This window comes from Phyllobates terribilis, unplaced genomic scaffold, assembly GCF_046119375.1.
Source record: "Phyllobates terribilis strain yellow unplaced genomic scaffold, ASM4611937v1 Scaffold_8__6_contigs__length_399053987, whole genome shotgun sequence".
In the NCBI taxonomy this organism is placed as follows: domain Eukaryota; kingdom Metazoa; phylum Chordata; class Amphibia; order Anura; family Dendrobatidae; genus Phyllobates; species Phyllobates terribilis.
Genome location: NW_027362768.1, coordinates 148,105,640 through 148,126,687, shown reverse-complemented (window position 1 = coordinate 148,126,687; position 21,048 = coordinate 148,105,640). Strand labels below are relative to the sequence as shown.

The window sequence follows — 21,048 nt, the reverse complement described above, 5'->3', positions numbered from 1 at the left end:
AATAACAGGGTCTGTACCACACGACTGGTGTATAGCAAATGTGGTGCCAATATTCAAAAAGGGGACAAAAACCGAACTTGGAAATTATAGGCCAGTAAGCTTAACCTCTACTGTGGGTAAAATCCTGGAGGGTTTCCTAAGAGATGCTATACTAGAGTATCTGAAGAAGAATAACCTCATGACCCAATATCAACATGGGTTTACGAGGGACCGTTCCTGTCAAACTAATCTGATCAGTTTTTATGAGGAGGCAAGCTCTGGACTGGACCAAGGAAATGCAGTGGATGTTGTGTATATGGACTTTTCAAAAGCTTTTGATACGGTTCCACACAAAAGACTGATACATAAAATGAGAACAATGGGGATAGGGGAAAATATATGTATGTGGGTTAAGAATTGGCTCAGTGATAGGAAACAAAGGGTGGTTATTAATGGAAAACACTCAGACTGGGTCTCAGTTAACAGTGGGGTACCACAGGGGTCAGTATTGGGCCCCCTTCTTTTTAACATATTTATTAATGACCTTGTAGGGGGCATACAGAGTAATATTTCAATATTTGCAGATGACACTAAACTCTGCAGGGTAATCAATACAGAGGAGGACAATTTTATATTACAGGAGGATCTATGTAAACTAAAAGCTTGGGCTGATAAATGGCAAATGAGCTTAATGGGGATAAATGTTAGGTAATGCACTTGGGCAGAGGAAATAAAATGTATAATTATATGCTTAATTGTAAAACACTGGGCAAAACTGTAACTGAAAAAGACCTGGGTGTATTGGTGGACGACAAGCTCACGTTTAGTGGCCAGTGTCAGGCAGCTGCTGCAAAGGCAAATAAAATAATGGGATGCATTACAAGAGGCATAGATGCTCATGAGGAGAACATAATTTTACCTCTATACAAGTCACTAGTGCGACCACACTTAGAATACGGTGTACAGTTCTGGTCTCTGGTGTATAAGAAAGACATAGCTGAACTAGAGAGGGTGCAGAGAAGAGCGACCAAGGTTATTAGAGGACTGGGGGGTCTGCAATACCAAGACAGGTTATTACACTTGGGGTTATTTACTGTGGAAAAAAGAAGGCTTAGGGGTGATCTTATTACTATGTACAAGTATATGAGGGGACAGTACAAATACCTTTCTACTGATCTTTTTACTCTGAGGCCTGAGACTGGGACAAGGGGGCATCTTCTACGTCTGGAGGAAAGAAGGTTTAACCATAATCACAGACGCGGATTCTTTACTGTAAGAGCAGTGAGACTATGGAACTCTCTGCCGCATGATGTTGTAATGAGGGATTCACTACTAACATTTAAGAAGGGCATGGATGCCTTTCTTGAAAAGTATAATATTACAGGTTATAAATACTAGATTCCTTGATAGGGCGTTGATCAAGGGAACTAGTCTGATTGTCGTATGGAGTCGGGAAGGAATTTTTTCACCAATGTGGAGCTTAGTGTTTGCCACATGGGTTTTTTTGCCTTCCTCTGGATCAACATGTTAGTCTATGAGTTGAACTAGATGGACTTAGTCTTCCTTCAACCTTAAAATCTATGTTACTATGTAATTAAATACCAGTATTTGGGGTTAAAAATAATTTTTGCCATTGGGTTTCATTAAAAATTTTGCACCAATTGCCATTTATAGCCCAAGTGTTGAAATGTCTATTGAGTTAACTGAGAATCCATGAGTCAGCCCTATATGATGGTCGGACAAGAGTTGGCAATTTTTTGGGGGGGGCTAGGGGGGGGGGGTTATCTGTCTTTTTCTGACCCACTTTCGGTTGATTTATGACCATAGACCACATCAAAGTGGAGTCTGCAAAGAAACAAAGAGGCTGCAACAGCCAAATGGTGCAAAATTTTTAAGCCCCAAATACCGGCAACTAGTAAAATAAATAAAAATAATACTATATAAATATACACTGCTCAAAAAAATAAAGTCACCCCCAAAATTAAAGAGGAAAAACACACTACAGGCTGATCCAACTTTGATGTAATGTCCTTAAAACAAGTCAAAATGAGGCTCAGTATTGTGTGGCCTCCACGTGCCTGTATGACCTCCCTACAACGCCTGGGCATGCTCCTGATGAGGTTGCGGATGGTCTCCTGTGGGATCTCCTCCCAGACCTGGACTAAAGCATCCGCCAACTCCTGGACAGTCTGTGGTGCAACGTGACGTTGGTGGATGGAGCGAGACATGATGTCCCAGATGTGCTCAATCGGATTCAGGTCTGGGGAACGGACGGACCAGTCCATAGCTTCAATGCCTTCATCTTGCAGGAACTGCTGACACACTCCAGCCACATGAGGTCTGGCATTGTCCTGCATTAGTAGGAACCCAGGGCCAACCGCACCAGCATATGGTCTCACAAGGGGTCTGAGGATCTCATCTCAGTACCTAATGGCAGTCAGGCTACCTCTGGCGAGCACATGGAGGGCTGTGCGTCCCTCCAAAGAAATGCCACCCCACACCATTACTGACCCACTGCCAAACCGGTCATGCTGAAGGATGTCGCAGGCAGCAGATCGCTCTCCACGGCGTCTCCAGACTCTGTCACGTCTGTCACATGTGCTCAGTGTGAACCTACTTTCATCTGTGAAGAGCACAGGGCGCCAGTGGCGACTTTGCCAATCCCGGTGTTCTGTGGCAAATGCCAAGCGTCCTGCACGGTGTTGGGCTGTGAGTACAACCCCCATCTGTGGACGTCGGGCCCTCATACCACCCTCATGGAGTCGGTTTCTAATAGTTTGTGCAGACACATGCACATTTGTGGCCTGCTGGAGGTCATTTTGCAGGGCTCTGGCAGTGCTCCTCCTGTTCCTCCTTGCACAAAGGCAGAGGTAGCGGTCCTGCTGCTGGGTTGTTGCCCTCCTACGGCCCCCTCCACGTCTCCTGGTGTACTGGCCTGTCTCCTAGTAGCGCCTCCAGACACTACGCTGACAGACACAGCAAACCTTCGTGCCACAGCTCGCATTGATGTGCCATCCTGGATGAGCTGCACTACCTGAGCAACTTCTGTGGGTTGTAGAATCCGTCTCATCCTATCACGAGTGTGAAAGCACAACCAACATTCAAAAGTGACCAAAACATCAGCCAGAAAGCATTGGTACTGAGATGTGGTCTGTGGTCCCCACCTGCAGAACCACTCCTTTATTGAGTTTGTCTTGATAATTGCCAATAATTTCCATCTGTTGTCTATTCCATTTGCACAACAGCATGTGAAATTGATTGTCAATCAGTGTTTCTTCCTAAGTGGACAGTTTGACTTCACAGAAGTTTGATTCACTTGGAATTATATTCTACTAGATGGTGGCCCGATTCTAACGCATCGGGTATTCTAGAATATGTATGCGGCCGACCAGGCGCAATCAGCAAAACGGTGTTTAAATTTTGCGCCAATCTCGCTGATTGGTCGCGGCCGCGACCAATCAGCAGAGCGTTGTTTAAATTTGGCGCCAATCAGCGAATCGTATTAGTGAGGACCTGGCAGCGGCGCTGCCTGTGCGGCTACTTCCGCTGCGAGAAGCCGGGAGATGAGCGGCTGCATGCAGCATTAGTATCCCGACCGGCAGCGCTGCTCCCCGGTCCTCCGTTCACACTTGCCGTCGGGAGATCAGCGGGCCGCGGTCGGGGTCCTTTTGGTGCAAGCAGCCGGGAGATGAGCGCCTCGCGCCGCCTCATCTCCCGGCTGCATCGCCGCTGACATCCGTCCTGCAGATGAGCCGCTAACGGCCGCCATCTTTTTCTGAAATCCCGCGTCGCTGATTGGCCGCGGCCGGACCAATCAGCGACGCGGGATTTCCTGGACAGACAGACCGACGGGATAAGACGATATATATATATATATCTATATATATATATATATCTATATATATAGATATATATATATATATCTATATATATATATATATCTATCTATATATCTATATCTATATCTATATCTATATCTATATCTATATCTATATATATATATATATTTGTTTAAGTGTTCCCTTTATTTTTTTGAGCAGTGTATAATAAAAAAAATTATAAATACCGGAAACCAAGTAAAATAAAATAAAAATAATAATACATAAAAATATATAATAAAATATTATATAATAATAAAGGCAACCAAGTAAACTAAATAATAACATTTTAAATATATTATTCATAACTAATAATTTAAATATTTTATGATATTAAAGGCAACTAAGTAAAATAAATAAAAATAAAATTATTTATAATAAATAATCAATGCAGGCAATTAAGCAAAATAAATAAAAATAATATATACTATATAATAAATAATAATAATAATAATAATAATAATAATAAATAAAGGCAACTAAGTAAAATAAAAATAAAATAATATTTAAATATTTGTATACAATTTTATAAGACTATTTAAATATTTTTAGGATATTATTTTTATTTATTTTACTTAGTTGCCTGTAATAATAATAATAATTATTATTATTATAAGCAACTAAGTAAAATAAAAATAAAATAATATATAATAAATAATCAACACAGTCAAGTAAGTAAAATAAATAAAAAAATAAATAATAAAAATATAGGCAACTAAGTAAAAAATAAAAATAATAAAGCTGTATAAAAATGTTGAAATATTATTTAATACGATTTAAATATTTTTATTTATTTTACTTAGTTGCCTGTAATTATTAATAATAATAATAATAATAGAGCCAACTAAGTAAAATAAATAAAAAATAAATAAAAATAAATTATTAGTAATAATAATAAAAATAAATTCAGGCAACTAAGTAAAATAAAATTTTACAAAAGTATTTAAATGTTATTATTTAATACGATTTAAATATTTTTATTATATTATTTTTGTTTATTTTACTTAGTTACCTGTATTTAATATGATTATTATTAATCATAAGGAAACTTTTGTAATTTTCTCCTCTCTGCTCAGACACACCAACACATACAACATAGGAGGGATCATAAAGTTTCCGAAACAGATGGCATACGGGACGGGCTGGAAATCTTACCAACAGTGCAGCTGTCTTCAAGAACCACATCCGCCGTTTTATCTCTATACTCCACTTTGAAGTCCAACATACGGGAAAGTCGCTCCACAACCTGCCGGCTTGGAATTACTGGGCGAAAGGCTGAGCCAGAGGATGAAGAGGAGGAAGCAATGGAGGCGGAGGTGTTGGGCAGGGCGGATGGACCAAACACAGGATTCTGGATCGTTTCCGAGCTGTATTCACTGAAATTATTAAGAGAGATTATGAATGAAATGCAAAAATGCTGCCGCCATCTTTTCCGCTACTCGTCTTCTCATCTGCACCAGAGTAAGATGCACCCAAGTTATTACAAGTAGTGTTGAGCGAATTTGTTCAGCGTTTCAAATTCGTGTTCGGTGTTCCGACTTGTTTGCGCCAAAAAAATCGGCTCCGCTCACGAACATCCCTGATTTGCCGCGCTGCCTCGCAGATGTCATCTACATGACAGCGTGGCAAATCAGGGATGTTCGTGAGCGGAGCCAATTTTTTGGCGCTAACAAGTCGGAACCCCGAATACGAATTTGAAACGCCGAACAAATTCGCTCAACACTAATTACAAGGCGCGTGTGTCTTATACATCTGGCACATCTTCGGCTTTTAATTGTGCCAGAAAATTACAATTTATGAAGATTTTATTTACAAGTTCAGCAAATTTCTGCTGCAAACCAGCCAAAGAGGTAGTGGTCTGTTCTCTCCTGCTTTATGCCGCTCACTTTTTTTTGCCACTTTTTAACAGGGTCTTAGTCAGTCTATTGGTATCTTTTGTATAGAAGCATCTGAGCAAGTCTAGTCTGATCAAACACAATAAAGCAGGGAGGCATGGGGACTCCTGTGTTATGTACTGTATATAGAGGTGTTATCAGTCATTGTACAGGAGGAGGTGGTGAGCTGTGACCACCTATTGTGAATGGTGGATACAGTGTTATCAACAGTATATAGAGGTGTTATCAGCCATTGTAATCCCATCTGTGTTGATAATGAGACTGGTGAAAAGTCTTCTGTATAGAACAGAAAGTATAAGGCTAGTATAGTGGCCGGTGTGAAAATGACAAGATTTCTTTAATAAACATAGTAATATGGAAAATGTTTTAAAAAAAAAAAACATCATCAAAATGTAAAAAAATAGATATATAAAATATATGGATTTAAACAGGCCATTTTCTGATGACACGTAAGAAAATATGAACTGGTCTAAAATGTGAGAACAACAACAATCCCTGTAGCGTTATATATGCGTGTACGCCACCATAAACACCGGTAACAGTTGGAGATGTGTTCGGATATTTGCCATGTGGCCGGCGCTGTACTGTGAGGAGCCGTCCTCTGTAGACACAGCAGGCAGATACCTGCAGGCGATCACTCACCTCTGTAGAATGCCGTTCTCCTGTGGGATCACGCCATTTATTGCTGCCTGTCAGGAACAAAAAGGAAAAATGTGTCAGTGCAGCCAGAAAAGTGTAAAGAGTCAGTCCTATGTAACAATTGAGCCTCCGATCACATCCGGTGCGACCAGAACTCCCAGGTCCAGCACAGAGTGGCCGCCACTAGTCTCGGAGTCTGCTATTGTCTGCAGCACAGACATCACATCGACAACGCTGCAGCCAATCAGTGAGCTCACCGGCTCTTCTGAGTTGATTGCATGAGCCAATCTGTTTGTGTGCTGTAGATGCAGCTCTGTCTGTGTGCTGTCAGCACTGCAGACAATAAAAGACCCCACGAGTAGTGGCAGGGACACAGTGCCGGACCTGGGGAGGGTGAGTAAAGAAAAGCTCAACTAGGAAAAAAAAAATTTCTAAAATCGAAATACCACTTTAGAATTGTCCTCTAATTAGAGGGGTCCAACCTGCGGGGAAATGAGAGCATCCCAGCCCGAATATGGTTTACACAGGTGCAGAGAATCATCCATATAGAGGTCTGTGCCCAGCAGTGAAGAGGGATCTGTTTAGCCCAATTGAAATACATGGGACGACCTTCATTAACCGGGGAAAAAAAAAACAGTATGGGGGGTCCACAGATCAGCGCCCCACCTATCAAGCATTGGTCATCGTCCAGCCATTACCTAGAGGTCAGTCGTCACTGCCCTCAAAGGCAAAACTGATCTAAATGAATCCAACCCCATCCATTTCATAGTAACTATTCACCCCGCGAAAGTGGGAGGGCTCATCAGGATTAGAATCCGTCCACGGGTCCAGGCAAGCGGTCTAGATACACAGCGAGTGGGGATTTGTGTGACCACTTACCCAGACAAACACCCCTGAAAAGTCTGAAAAACTCTAGTGATTACCTGTATAGAAGCAGTGAAACTTAGCACAGGAGATGCTTTTTTTTCCTAGAAAGTTTTTAGAAGTTAGGACAAGTTCAAGAAGCCCCTCATTTTATTTTGCTTACTCTTTTATTATTTATTACAACAGATTAAAATAAATAAAGGAGTTTCTGATATTGAGTGCACCGCAATACTGGCGAAAACCACAAGAGGGCAGACGGGAGCCATCACATTACCTATTAACCAGTGAAGTAACCAACAGTAATCATAAATCATACAAGCTATGGGGAATGCATGTAAGAGCGCAAGTCTGAAATACTCATGGGGGTGGAGGGAGGAGGTGGTGCAGTCTCATATATGGTATCATTACAATATGAAATGGGCTAGAAGTATAAACACACTTGCCCATTTCTAATAAAGTGTGGGCGCAACTGAATTTTTTTGGGCAAAGTAATTTTAGCCCAAAAGTCCAGGCCTCCTCTCTATGATAACTAAGGTGCCTCCATTAATGGCACCATCGCCCTTAAAGGGGCTCTCCTGAGTAAACAGTGAACTGGGGGCTTCGGCAACTCCTATATTCTTATGGCAGCTAAAAAAACCATGCTTGTTCCATGATAAAGGCCCCCCCCAGGGGTGAACAATTTAGGGGTATATTGGCTACCCCTGTGTATTGATGGTACCAATGCAGCTGGAGGCTGGACTGGAGCCTTACCCTCCCCTTTACGGACATCGAAAGGCCTTATTATTTTTTTTATTATAAGTCACTAATCCATTTGTAGCTGAGGATATCCGAGATCCAACATAGAATATAACTATTACAATACAATTAGAAATACCCTAAGGCCATGTTCACACATTGCAAATGCTGCAGTGCAAATCGCACAGTAAATGGAGATTTGAAAATCCCATTCACAAATCTTGGAGAGAAAAAAACCTGCATGAATATGGAGGCACGGAGCAGATCTGAAACGTTCAGCGAGCTGGATATGGTGCGGATTTTCACTGCTTTGTGATAGATTAGGTGAAGCAGCTCACACCCACGTAACGTCGGGGCGGCGATCGCTCACTTCACGCACGTCATACAAAGTCTGAGATGACACTTCTAACAAAACGCTCTCTATGGCCGAGGAGGCTGAACGATGACTCCACAGTTCTGCTCTTTCTTGGTGATTGTGCAAAGAAAACAGAGCGGGGGGGGGGGGGGGGGGGGGCGCTCCGAGTCTTACTTTCTCCAAAATGCTGAGATTTCCATAAATAAATCTTCAGGAGTTGAACTTTGAAATTTGTAAGAGACCTGACAGTTTCCTGCATCTGGAGAGCTGAACACACAACAACACGCATGAATGTGCACAGGGACGTAGCGGATGTAAGCGCACAGTCACAGAGCAGAGGTCTGCATCCTGCGCCTCGTCCCCTGCGGGGGAACTACAGCTACCAGAATGCCTGTGCTACAACACCTGGAGAACCACGGTCTGGCCCTGCTGCGGCGTTTGCCTTCAAGAGACACAATATTTCTTGCATTTCCTGACGGACAAAGCCTTGATGTTATATATAAGCTGCTGCCACGTACAAAATCAACAAAGAAAAAAAAAATCCCTGTTTTGGTTCCAAAAATAAGTCAGCGACTTAATTCATTCCTCTACTTCTGTCATTGCACTCATCCCGAAAGTGCAAAAAGGTCAAATCCAGAAGTGAGATCATCGGTAAGAATATTAGATGATGTCCTAACTCCCAAACAGGCGATAACACAGACACCGTTTTAGGTTTGCAGCTCCTATGCAGACTGATGCACAGGATAAGTAGATACAGTTATATGAAAAAGTTTGTGCACCCCTATTAATCTTAAGCTTAATGTTTTATAAAAATTGGTGTTTTTGCAACAGCTATTTCAGTTTGATATATGTAATAACTGTTGGACACAGTAATGTTTCTGCCTTGAAATGAGGTTTATTGTACTAACAGAAAATGTGCAATCTGCATTCAAACAAAATTTGACAGGTGCATAAGTATGGGCACCCTTATCATTTTCTTGTTTTAAATACTCCTACCTACTTTTTACTGACTTACTAAAGCACTTTTTTTGGTTTTGTAACCTCATTGAGCTTTGAACTTCATAGCCAGGTGTATGCAATCATGAGAAAAGCTACTTAAAGTGGCCACTTGCAAGTTGTTCTCCTGTTTGAATCTCCTCTGAAGAGTGGCATCATGGGCTCCTCAAAACAACTGTCAAATGATCTGAAAACAAAGATTATTCAACATAGTTGTTCAGGGGAAGGATACAAAAAGCTGTCTCAGAGATTTAACCTGTCAGTTTCCACTGTGAGGAACATAGTAAGGAAATGGAAGAACACAGGGACAGTTCTTGTTAAGGCCAGAAGTGGCAGGCCAAGAAAAACATCAGAAAGGCAGAGAAGAAGAATGGTGAGATCAGCCAAGGACAATCCTCAGACCACCTCTAGAGAGCTGCAGCATCAACTTGCTGCAGATGGTGTCACTGTGCATCGGTCAACTATACAACGCACTTTGCGCAAGGAGAAGCTGTATGGGAGAGTGATGCGAAAGAAGCCGTTTCTGCAAGCACGCCACAAACAGAGTCGGCTGAGGTATGCAAAAGCACATTTGGAGAAGCAAATTTCTTTTTGGAAGAAGGTCCTGTGGACTGATGAAACCAAAATTGAGTTGTTTGGTCATACAAAAAGGCGTTATGCATGGTGGCAAAAAAACACAGCATTCCAAGAAAAACACTTGCTACCCACAGTAAAATTTGGTGGAGGTTCCATCATGCTTTGGGGCAGTGTGGCCAATGCCGGCACCGGGAATCTTGTTAAAGTTGAGGGACGCATGGATTCCACTCAGTATCAGCAGATTCTTGACAATAATGTTCAAGAATCAGTGATAAAGTTGAAGTTAAGCGGGGGATGGATCTTTCGGCAAGACAATGATCCAAAACACCACTCCAAATCTACTCAGGCATTCATGCAGAGGAGCAATTACAATGTTCTGGAATGGCCATCCCAGTCCCCAGACCTGAATATCATTGAACATCTGTGGGATCATTTGAAGAGGGCTGTCCATGCTCGGCGACCATCAAACTTTACTGAACTGGAATTGTTTTGTAAAGAGGAATGGTCAAAAATACCTTCATCCAGGAGCCAGGAACTCAATAAAGCTACAGGAAGCGACTAGAGGCTGTTATTTTTGCAAAAGGAGGATCTACTAAATATTAATGTCACTTTTCTGGTGAGGTGCCCATACTTATGCACCTGTCAAATTTTGTTTGAATGCAGATTGCACATTTTCTGTTAGTACAATAAACCTCATTTCAAGGCAGAAACATTACTGTGTCCAACAGTTATTACATATATCAAACTGAAATAGCTGTTGCAAAAACACCAATTTTTATAAAACAATAAGCTTAAGATTAATAGGGGTTCCCAAACTTTTTCATATAACTGTAACACAGTGTCCACCAATCTCAATAGGTGATGTCACAGCTCACCTCCTCCTCCTATACAATGACTAATAACACCTCTATATACAGCAGATAACACAGGGTTCACCATTCACAATAGGTGATGTCACAGCTCACCTCCTCCCCCTCCTGTATAATGACTGACCGCACCTCTACATACAGTAGATAACGCAGCATCCACCATTCACAATAGGTGATGTCACAGCTCACCTCCTCCTGTACAATTACTGATAACACCTCTATATACAGTATATATACACTGCACAAAAAAATAAAGGGAATACTTAAACAACAGAATATAACTCCAAGTGAATCAAACTTCTGTGAAATCAAACTGTCCACTTAGGAAGCAACACTGATTGACAATCAATTTCACATGCTGTTGTGCAAATGGAATAGACAATAGATGGAAATTATTGGTAATTATCAAGACAAACTCAATAAAGGAGTGGTTCTGCAGGTGGGGACCACAGACCACATCTCAGTACCAATGCTTTCTGGCTGATGTTTTGGTCACTTTTGAATGTTGGTTGTGCTTTCACACTTGTGGTAGTAGGAGACGGGCTCTACAACCCACAGAAGTTGCTCAGGTAGTGCAGCTCATCCAGGATGGCACATCAATGCGAGCTGTGGCAAGAAGGTTTGCTGTGTCTGTCAGCGTAGTGTCCAGAGGCTGGAGGCACTACCAAGAGACAGGCCAGTACACCAGGAGACATGGAGGGGGCCGTAGGAAGGCAACAACCCAGCAGCAGGACCGCTACCTCCGCCTTTGTCCAAGGAGGAACAGGAGGAGCACTGCCAAAGCCCTGCAAAATGACCTCCAGCAGGCCACAAATGTGCATGTGTCTGCACAAACGGTTAGAAACCGACTCCATGAGGGTGGTATGAGGGCCCGATGTCCACAGATGGGGGTTGTGCTCACAGCCAAACATCGTGCAGGAAACTAGGCCACACACAATACTGAGCCTCATTTTGACTTGTTTTAAGGACATTACATCATAGTTGGATCAGCCTGTAGTGTGTTTTTCCACTTTAATTTTGGGGGTGACTCCAAATCCAGGCCTCCATTGGTTAATAAATTTATTTCCATTGATGATTTTTGTGTGATTTTGTTGTCAGCACATTCAACTTTGTACAGAACAAAGTATTCAATGAGAATATTTCATTCATTCAGATCTAGGATGTGTTATTTGAGTGTTCCCTTTATTTTTTTGAGCAGTGTACTTCTGTAGTGATGACTTATTCAGGTAATGTAACGGGTCTGGGAGGTGGAACCTCTGAGCAACTATACAAAGGGGCAGCCCTTGTAAGGAAGCAGGTGGCTCCCAGGGAAGGCGGGCAGGTAGTCACAGCAAGTGACAGGGACAGTCTCTGGGTAGAAGGGCAGGAAGTCACGGCAAGTGACGGGGACAGTCTCTAGACAGGCGGATGGTCACGGCAAGTGACAGCAGGGAAAGAGTCTCTAGACGGGCAGGTGGTCACGGCAAGTGACAGCAGGGAAAGAGTCTCTAGACGGGCAGGTGGTCACGGCAAGTGACAGCAGGGAAGAGTCTCTAGATAGGCTAGCAGGCAGGTAGCAGGTGAACGCTCCCATGTGAGCGGGCAAGAGTCTCTGGACAGGCAGGTGGTCACAGCGAGTGACGGCTAAGCCTCCAGGTAGGCTAGCAGACAGGTAGCAGGTAAGCGCTCCCACGTGAGCGAGTAAGAGTCTCTAGACTGGCAGGTGGTCACAGCAAGTGACGGCAGAGCCTCCAGGTAGGCTAGCAGGCAGGTAGCAGGTGAGCGCTCCCAGGTGAGCGAGTAAGAGTCTCTGGACAGGCAGGTGGTCACAGCAAGTGATGGCTAAGCCTCCAGGTAGGCTAGCAGGCAGGTAGCAGGTGAGAGCTCCCAGGTGAGCGAGTAAGAGTCTATGGACAGGCAGGCAGGTAACAGGCAGGTATCTGGCAGGTACTTCCTGGTCCGCAGGCGGACTGATCCATAGACAGACTGGCAGGTGCTGGTAGGCAGACTGTCGGACCACAGGATAGCAAGCAGGTAAGCAGACATCAAGCAGGTATCAGGCAGGTATCAAGCAGGAATCTGGCTGGTGACTGGCAGTAACTGGTAACGGGACCTGAGGGCTGAAGCAGAGTTGAAAGGCTTTGCAACAACATTGCTCGGGCACCTCCATTTTGGAGGAGGTGCCTTATATATGGGGAGGTCCACCGGCCATTGGCCGGGGACTCCTTAGGACGGCGCGCGCGGCCCCTTTAAGAGAGGGGGAGCGCGCGCGCCCTAAGCACAGAGGCCAGGAAGCAGCGCGCGCTGCCAGCAGAGCGGGAGGAAGCCGCCGGGCACGGAGCGGAGAGGTGAGGGGAACGGCGTCCCTATCTGGCAGGAGGCAGGGACGCCGACGCTACAGGTAACTCATCAATAACAGATCGGGGTCTTCCTATACACGGCAGCCAAATGATCCACTGTTAAAAAGAACTAAGGATCATACACCCCCACCCCCTAAACCGCATACATGAGTATTCAGGTCTTAGAAGATATAAAGGTGTCGGTGGATTTATATTTCAATCTGTTGCTGAATTCCTGAGAAATTAGTTCTTGAGCTTGTTCCACGATCCAGCACCGGCCTCTTTAGCTTGATTGACAGATCACAGTATGATTTCCTCACCTGGCGCCTGACATCACTCAGACAGTGAGCTATCAATCAAGTTATAGAAACTGGTGGGAGGCAGAGGCTGGTTATGTGCTTTGTCAGGCCCAGAGCACTTAATACCTCATTTGCATATGAAAAATGTTAATTTCTTAGGAATGCAGCAACAGATAGAAGATATACAGGTTTCGATGGATTTACATTTCAAAGATCTGCAGGCCCATACATGCAGTTTGGGGAGATTGGTCTTACTGGCAGATTCTCTTTTACAGGGGTTAAAACAAGTTCACAACTGTCTGCAGGATATTTACAGATCAATGGGGGGTCCGACCACTGGGATCCAGACTGGCAGAGAGGGAAATGTTTATCACAAAATGGAGTTGCAGGTCAGATGCCCGAACACCGATTAAATAGTGCCTCCCTGAAAAAGGGCACAGACCCAACCGCTCATGGGAAGCTGCACCCACAACCTTTTATCCATCTTGGGTGTCTCAGGGGTCTAATCCAGGGGTTGACAAAGTTGTTCAGAATCTAGGAGCCAGCCAAAAAACTTAGGAGCCAGAATTTTTTTTTAAGCAAACTTGGTTTTTAATTTAACAAAAAAAACATTACAAACGTTATAAACAACATTTTACTTTTAAAGATAATAAATATTATATTTTGCTATTTTAGATTTTAGGCAACATTCTAGTGTTTTTCACTTTGCTTTTTGTGGCCATGAACATGCCTTGTGATTTTAGAGCTGAAGTACCAGTGGTCCACAGCCTTGGCAGGATCAAACGCCTTCACAGATGGCCCATTCATGGTGATCATAAACAAGTCACTTAAACTTTCTTCTTGCATCCTTGATCTGAATTTATTTTTGACCATGTTCATCAAACTAAATCCTCTTTCACAACATGAGGTTGAGACAGGGAGCACCGCCACAATCGACAACAGGTTTCCCAGAACTGGAAATCTCTCGGTGTTGGAGAGTGCCAAATCCAGAAGCTCACACAGTTTCTTTCCTTTTCCAAGGACCTTAAACTCATACCACTCATTGAGGAGTGAGTGAATGCATTGGTCATCACTTTCAGGTGGAGATAGCTGTTTACGAAAATGATGAGCCAATGCAGTAATCTCAACCACACCGTAGTCTTGCAATGTTGTTCCTGCTGGCCAGGCAAAGGTGTCAAACACTGCGGTGGATCTTTCAATATTTATATCACTTAGAAATCGCACTGTCAAGTATTTAACTGCATGATTAATTAAATTAGCTTTTTCCTGCTGAATTGATGCAGCTACAGTGTTGCTCAGTCCATGTAGCTGTACATTTTGAAACAGTCCTTGAAGAGATGTTCCTGAGACAAATCTGGCCTCATGTTGTTTTGGTGCATCTCTAAGTGAATTGATTGTTGAAATTGTGCTTTTCACATGCAACTCAATTGTGCTTAAAAAAAGCTCTTCCCTTTGAAATATAAGTGACAAGTTTTTAAGAATTTCCAGATAGTCCAGTAGAAAATGGAGCATGTGAACAAATTTAAAATCTGTGAGCTTTCTCAGTAAACCATGGGCAGCTGCAGAGGCACTGTCTTTTTCCGCAGCCACACTTTCTAGGTGGATTGTCACGCATTTCCAGTCTTTGACAAGTGCAGACAGAGCACCGACTTTGCTTGCTACCCATCTGACATTATGCAAGTATTGGAATTTCAGAATTGTAAGCTGCAGGTTTTCTGCTACTTGCTTCAGCTGTCGCATTCTCTTAGGTGAGTATTGATAAAATTGGTAGAGTTTCTTTAAAATAGAGTCAAAATCATCAATTAATTTAGCTTGTTTTACTGAACTTAATACACTTAAGTTCAATCGGTGTGCAACACAGTGAATGCCAATTAAATGACTGATGTTTTGGCGTATTTTCTGCACCAAGCCATTTTCGGTCCCAATCATGCTGGCAGCACCATCTGTACCAATGGCAATCAAGTGACTTGAAGAAAGCCAGCCTACAAGACCAAGTGTTCTAAGTTCTTCTGTGAGCGCTTCTAAATATCCATCTGCAGTAGCCATTTCAAGAGGAGAAACAGAAAGAAATACTTCTTTGACCCTGTTGTCCTTGATGTACCTGACATACAGAATCAGTTGTTCAACCCCTGCTTTGTCAGTTGAGCCATCTAGCATCAAGCTGACATATTTTGCCTCTTTGAGCTCACTGATTAGGTTTTTCCTGATTATTTCTGCAATATGGGAAATGAATTCTTTGCATCTTTTATCGTTTGCATATTCCTGTCGCACAGCACTCCCTAATTTCTCCGTCAACTCTAGCAACCCTTCAAAATCTGTGAAAGGTCTGTTGTTTTTGGCAATATAATAGGCCACATTAAATAGAATGGTCATATGTTTAAAAATGTCTTCATCCATTTTCCTTATACAAGCAGCCAATGGAGTAGCTTCTGGAGCCAACGCTGCATGTTTAGCCTCCACACAATTTAGATGCTGGAGAGACTTTGCTGCTTTTTGAAGGTTTCAAGTTTAAAGGGTCCTGAAAATCCTTTTACGATCCTAGATGCTTGGTCAGCAATGCCAGGGAAGGAAGCACAAATCTCGCATATAGCTATACCAGTTGTATGGTCAAATTTAAGCCATGCGAGTTCTTTACACCACTCTTGCCTAAATCTCCTGGGTCCAGCAGTTTGACAACGGCTTGTTGATGGGGACTCCTCTGCTGGTGGGTCAACTCTTGTTTCTTCAGTTACCTGTTGCCCGGCACTTTCTACCTGTTGCACTGCGCTTTCAAGAGAGGTCTTTGTAAAGAACTGTGTCATTTTCAGTTGCTTTTCATTTTCTGGTATTCTCTCTGTTGCTCTGCGCTTCATTTTTTTCCTGAACCCAGAAAAGAAAAAAAAATGTGCCCTTTGCTCTGCTATGCCAATTATAACTTACACATGATCTCTTTACCCTTCTTTGTCCGAGTGGACGAGGCAATACTCCGGCTTCGTTCTCCCGGCGGCACCCGACTTTGTTCTTCCAGCAGCACTCCGCAGTCCGCCATATAGTACCCATATAATAATGGGATACACTGTGAATATACTGCCATATAGTAACCATATAATTACAGCATATACTGTGTATATACTGCTATACCCTACTTACAAAAAGATTTAGCAATGTAGGAAACTCCATTCAGTGGTGGTCCAGCAGGATAGGGTCTCTCAGCACTTCTAGAGAAGATTAAAAATCAATCTGCCTTATTATCCATATATTTTATTTTCTAACCATAAGAAGTTTCAAATCCTTTTTTGTAGGAACAACACTTTTCTAAATCAATGAAACAACATACTCACCTTAAATGTTTTTTGGAGGGAAAAGTAAAGATAAATTGTTGTTCCGTTTTTTTCTTGACATTTTTTTTTAAATTTTTACAAATGCTTTAAAAATTGCTTTTTAAAAAAAAATAAATAGATGTCATTACATTTATAAATTTTTTATATTCTCAGTTTTTTTCTCAGAAAAATCAAAGAAACTAATTTTTTTTAAAAAATGCCTGTTCCGTTTTTTTGTTGACAAACTGTACATATAGACCCCCTCACACACGGCGTCTCCCCGGGGAGCACGGCCTTTGTATGTACTTACACAGGTAGCGGGAGATGAGAACGGGCCCCCGGCCACAGCGATCCTTCCCCCGTAACCCAACTCTCCCTGTCCAGTCCCGGAGCATAAGGGGGGGCGGAGCAAAGTGGAGAAGGCGGCCTGAGCGATACTGTCCCTGCTTCCTCCGATTGGATGACTCCGTGCAGGAGGTGGGATTGGATTGAGAGTATTTTTTTTTCTTCTCAACTCCTCAAGCACCAGGCAACATTTTCTAGGCGCCAGACAACATTTTCTAGGCGCCACTGGCGACCAGGCGCCTGGGTTTGTCGAGCCCTGGTCTAATCTCCATAGAGATGGCCATTAATGGCCAAATTTGTACAAGGTTAGAAAAAAGGTCTCCTCTCAAAAGGAATTAGCCCCAGGTGAGCAGAGGACTCCACACCGTTTTGTTAGGACTTTTAATACCGGGACAGAGAACGTCTCTTTTCTATGGGTGAACAAGCACATAATCAGAGGTGCACATGACGGCCCAACAACATGTCCGCCCACATATCACAAGACTGATAACAGCACCTAAATCAGGAGCACGCTACACGATGAGCTCATTTACACACAGACACGTGTCAGCCCTTTCACGCCCCGATCACGTGTTGCACAACCACCTGGGGCTCCAGGAGTTTTCCCAGTGAACTGTTTCTGACATTATCTTCCCTTCGATCACTGATTAAACATAGAACTCAAATATTTAGTGCGCTACAGAAAGTGACGGGAGCAGGGGGAACGGCAATCAATAATTAGCTGTGAACGGGGATCTGGCAACTGCACAACTAATCAGCAAATCAGGATTACAATTATTAAATTGACATTACAAAACTAGAGAGCATAGATAGATATCTCGGTATACCATGGAGCACCCCGTGCTGGGAGATTGTGGGTATAGTATGTCAATTTCTCCAATATATAGATAGGATTTGCAAAAATCTCACCCACCCTGCTGCTACTGCAATACGCTGTGCCTGCAAATGCGGATGGACTATTCACAGCACATGTGTCATACACTTGAAACCAGAAGTTTACATACACTATATAAAAAGACACACATGCATGTTTTTCTCAATATCTGACATGAAACCAGAATAAACCTTTCCCGTTTTAGGTCAATTAGGATTACCATAATTTTTAATATTTGCCAAATGGCAGAATAATGACAGAGAGAGAATGTTTTAAGGCTTTTTTATTACTTGCTGCAAAGTCAAAAGTTTACATACACTAAGATTACTATGCCTTTAAACAATTCTGGACTGCCCATATGATGATGTCATGTGTTTGGAAGCTTCTGAGGTTTTTGGGCAATATCTGAGCTAATTAGAGACACGCCTGTGGATGTATTTTAATGCACACCTGAAACACACTGCTTCTTTGTGTAGCATCATAGGAAAGTCTAAAGAAATCAGCCAAGATATCAGGAAGAGAATTGTGGACTTGCACAAGTCTGGCTCATCTTTGGGTACAATTTCAAGATACCTGAAGGTGCCTCATTCATCTGTACAAACAAGATGGGAATGTCCAGCCATCATACCGCTCAGGAAGGAGACGGGTTCAGTGTCAGATGAACGTGCTTTGGTCCGACATGTGCATATCAACCAAAGGACAAAAGACCTTGTGAAGATGATCGGGGAAGCTGGTAAGATTGTGTCAATATCAACAGTCAAACGAGTACTGTATTAACATGGGCTTAAAGGTCACTCTGCCATGAAAAATCCATTACTCCAAAAGAAACATAAAGCCAGATTAATGTTTGAAAATGCACACAGGAACAAAGACCTTCATTTTTGGAGACATGTCCTGTGGTCAGATGAAACTAATATTGAACTTTATGGGCATAATGATCATCGTTTCGTTTGGAGGAAAAAGGGAGAAGCTTGGAAGCCTAAAAACACCATCCCAACTGTGAAACACAGGGGTGGCAGCATCATGTTGCGGGGAGAAATGGGTCTTCCAAATGGACAATGACCTGAAGCATACTGCCAAAATGGTAAAGTGGCTTAAGGATAACAAAGTCAATGTTTTGGAGTGGCCATCACAAAGCCCTGATCTCAATCCTATTGAAAATTTATGGGCAAAGCTGAAAAGGCAGGTGCGAGAGCAAGGCGACCTACAAACCTGGATCAGTTACACCAGTTTTGTCAGGAGGAATGGGCCCAAATTCCGACCAACTATTGTGAGAAGCTTGTGGAAGGATATCCCAAACGTTTCACCCAAGTCATTTAGTTTAAGGGCAATGGTGCCAAATATTAATAAAATGTATGTAAACTTTTGACTTTGCAGTAAGTAATAAAAATGCCTTAAAACATTCTCTCTCTCTCTCATTATTCTGGCATTTGGTAAATATTAAAAATTATGGTAATCCTAATTGACCTAAAACAGGAAAGGTTTATTCTGATTTCATAAAAAACATGCAGATGTGTCTTTTTATATAATGAATGTAAACTTCTGGTTTCAACTGTAATGAACATGGCCTTAAAGGGGTTTTCCGAGCATCTAAATATTAATGACTGGGCTTAGGATAGGTCATCAATATCAGGTCAAGGGGGTCTGACACCCGGCAGCCTCAGCAATTAGCTGTTAGGTGGCCGGATGTAAAAACTGAAAAGAGCTGAACAGCTCAGCTCCTAAGAAAAGGTATACAAGTATGAAAAGAAGTGGACACGCCCTTTAACCCTTTCCGGACATCCGCCATGCATGTACGGCAGGCGGGGTGTATGGATCGGGCTAAGGAGCTGAGAACGCTACACACACAGCGGGAGTCACCGGCTGTGTTATACAGCCAGCATCATCTGCTACCAGAGCTAGCTCCAAATGCCCCTGTTTAACCCAGTAAATGCCGCTTAAATGAACTCTAGTTTTAAGTATACAATACAAGCGAACAAAATGATTGCAGTATCAAGTCCTCCGGAAGGACTTAAATAGAAAAAAGAAGTACAATAGTATATTTTATATATATATATATATATATATATATATATATATATATATATATATATATATATATATATATATATATATATATATATATATATATATTACATATATATATTTTACACATATACACACAGTACAGACCAAAAGTTTGGACACACCTTCTCATTTAAAGAAATTTCTGTATTTTCATGACTATGAAAATTGTACATTCACACTGAAGGCATCAAAACTATGAATTAACACATGTGGAATTATATACTTAACAAAAAAGTGTGAAACAACTGAAAATATGTCTTATATTCTAGGTTCTTCAAAGTAGCCACCTTTTGCTTTGATGACTGCTTTGCACACTCTTGACATTCTCTTGATGAGCTTCAAGAGGTAGTCACCGGAAATGGTCTTCCAACAATCTTGAAGGAGTTCCCAGAGATGCTTAGCACATGTTGGCCCTTTTGCCTTCACTCTGCGGTCCAGCTCACCCCAAACCATCTCGATTGGGTTCAGGTCTGGTGACTGTGGAGGCCAGGTCATCTGGCGTAGCACCCCATCACTCTCCTTCATGGTCAAATAGCCCTTACACAGCCTGGAGGTGTGTTTGGGGTCATTGTCCTGTTGAAAAATAAATGATGGTCCTACTAAACGCAAACCGGATGGAATAGCATGCCGCTGCAAGATGCTGTGGTAGCCATGCTGGTCCAGTATGCCTTCAATTTTGAATAAATCTCCAACAGTGTCACCAGCAAAGCACCCCCACACCATCACACCTCCTCCTCCATGCTTGACGGTGGGAGCCAGGCATGTAGAGTCCATCCGTTCACCTTTTCTGCGTCACACAAAGACACGGTGGTTGGAATCAAAGATCTCAAATTTGGACTCATCAGACCAAAGCACAGATTTCCACTGGTCTAATGTCCATTCCTTGTCATCTTTATCCCAAACAAGTCACTTCTGCTTGTTGCCTGTCCTTAGCAGTGGTTTCCTAGCAGCTATTTTACCATGAAGGCCTGCTGCACAAAGTCTCCTCTTAACAGTTGTTGTAGAGATGTGCCTGCTGCTAGAACTCTGTGTGGCATTGACCTGGTCTCTTATCTGAGCT

At 42.6% G+C, this 21,048-nt stretch overlaps 1 protein-coding gene across 1 annotated transcript in view; it reads right to left on the bottom strand.

Annotated features, from left to right (window-relative positions):
* The window catches only part of FAF1 (Fas associated factor 1), a 264,708-nt gene that overhangs the window by 212,502 nt on the left and 31,158 nt on the right, over positions 1-21,048 (bottom strand). Inside the window, exons 3-4 of the mRNA XM_073643500.1 lie at positions 6,395-6,441; positions 5,013-5,233 (exon numbers count right to left, since the gene is read on the bottom strand). Of these exons, the coding sequence (XP_073499601.1) occupies positions 5,013-5,233; positions 6,395-6,441 (268 nt within the window). The remainder of the gene's footprint in view (positions 1-5,012; positions 5,234-6,394; positions 6,442-21,048) is intronic.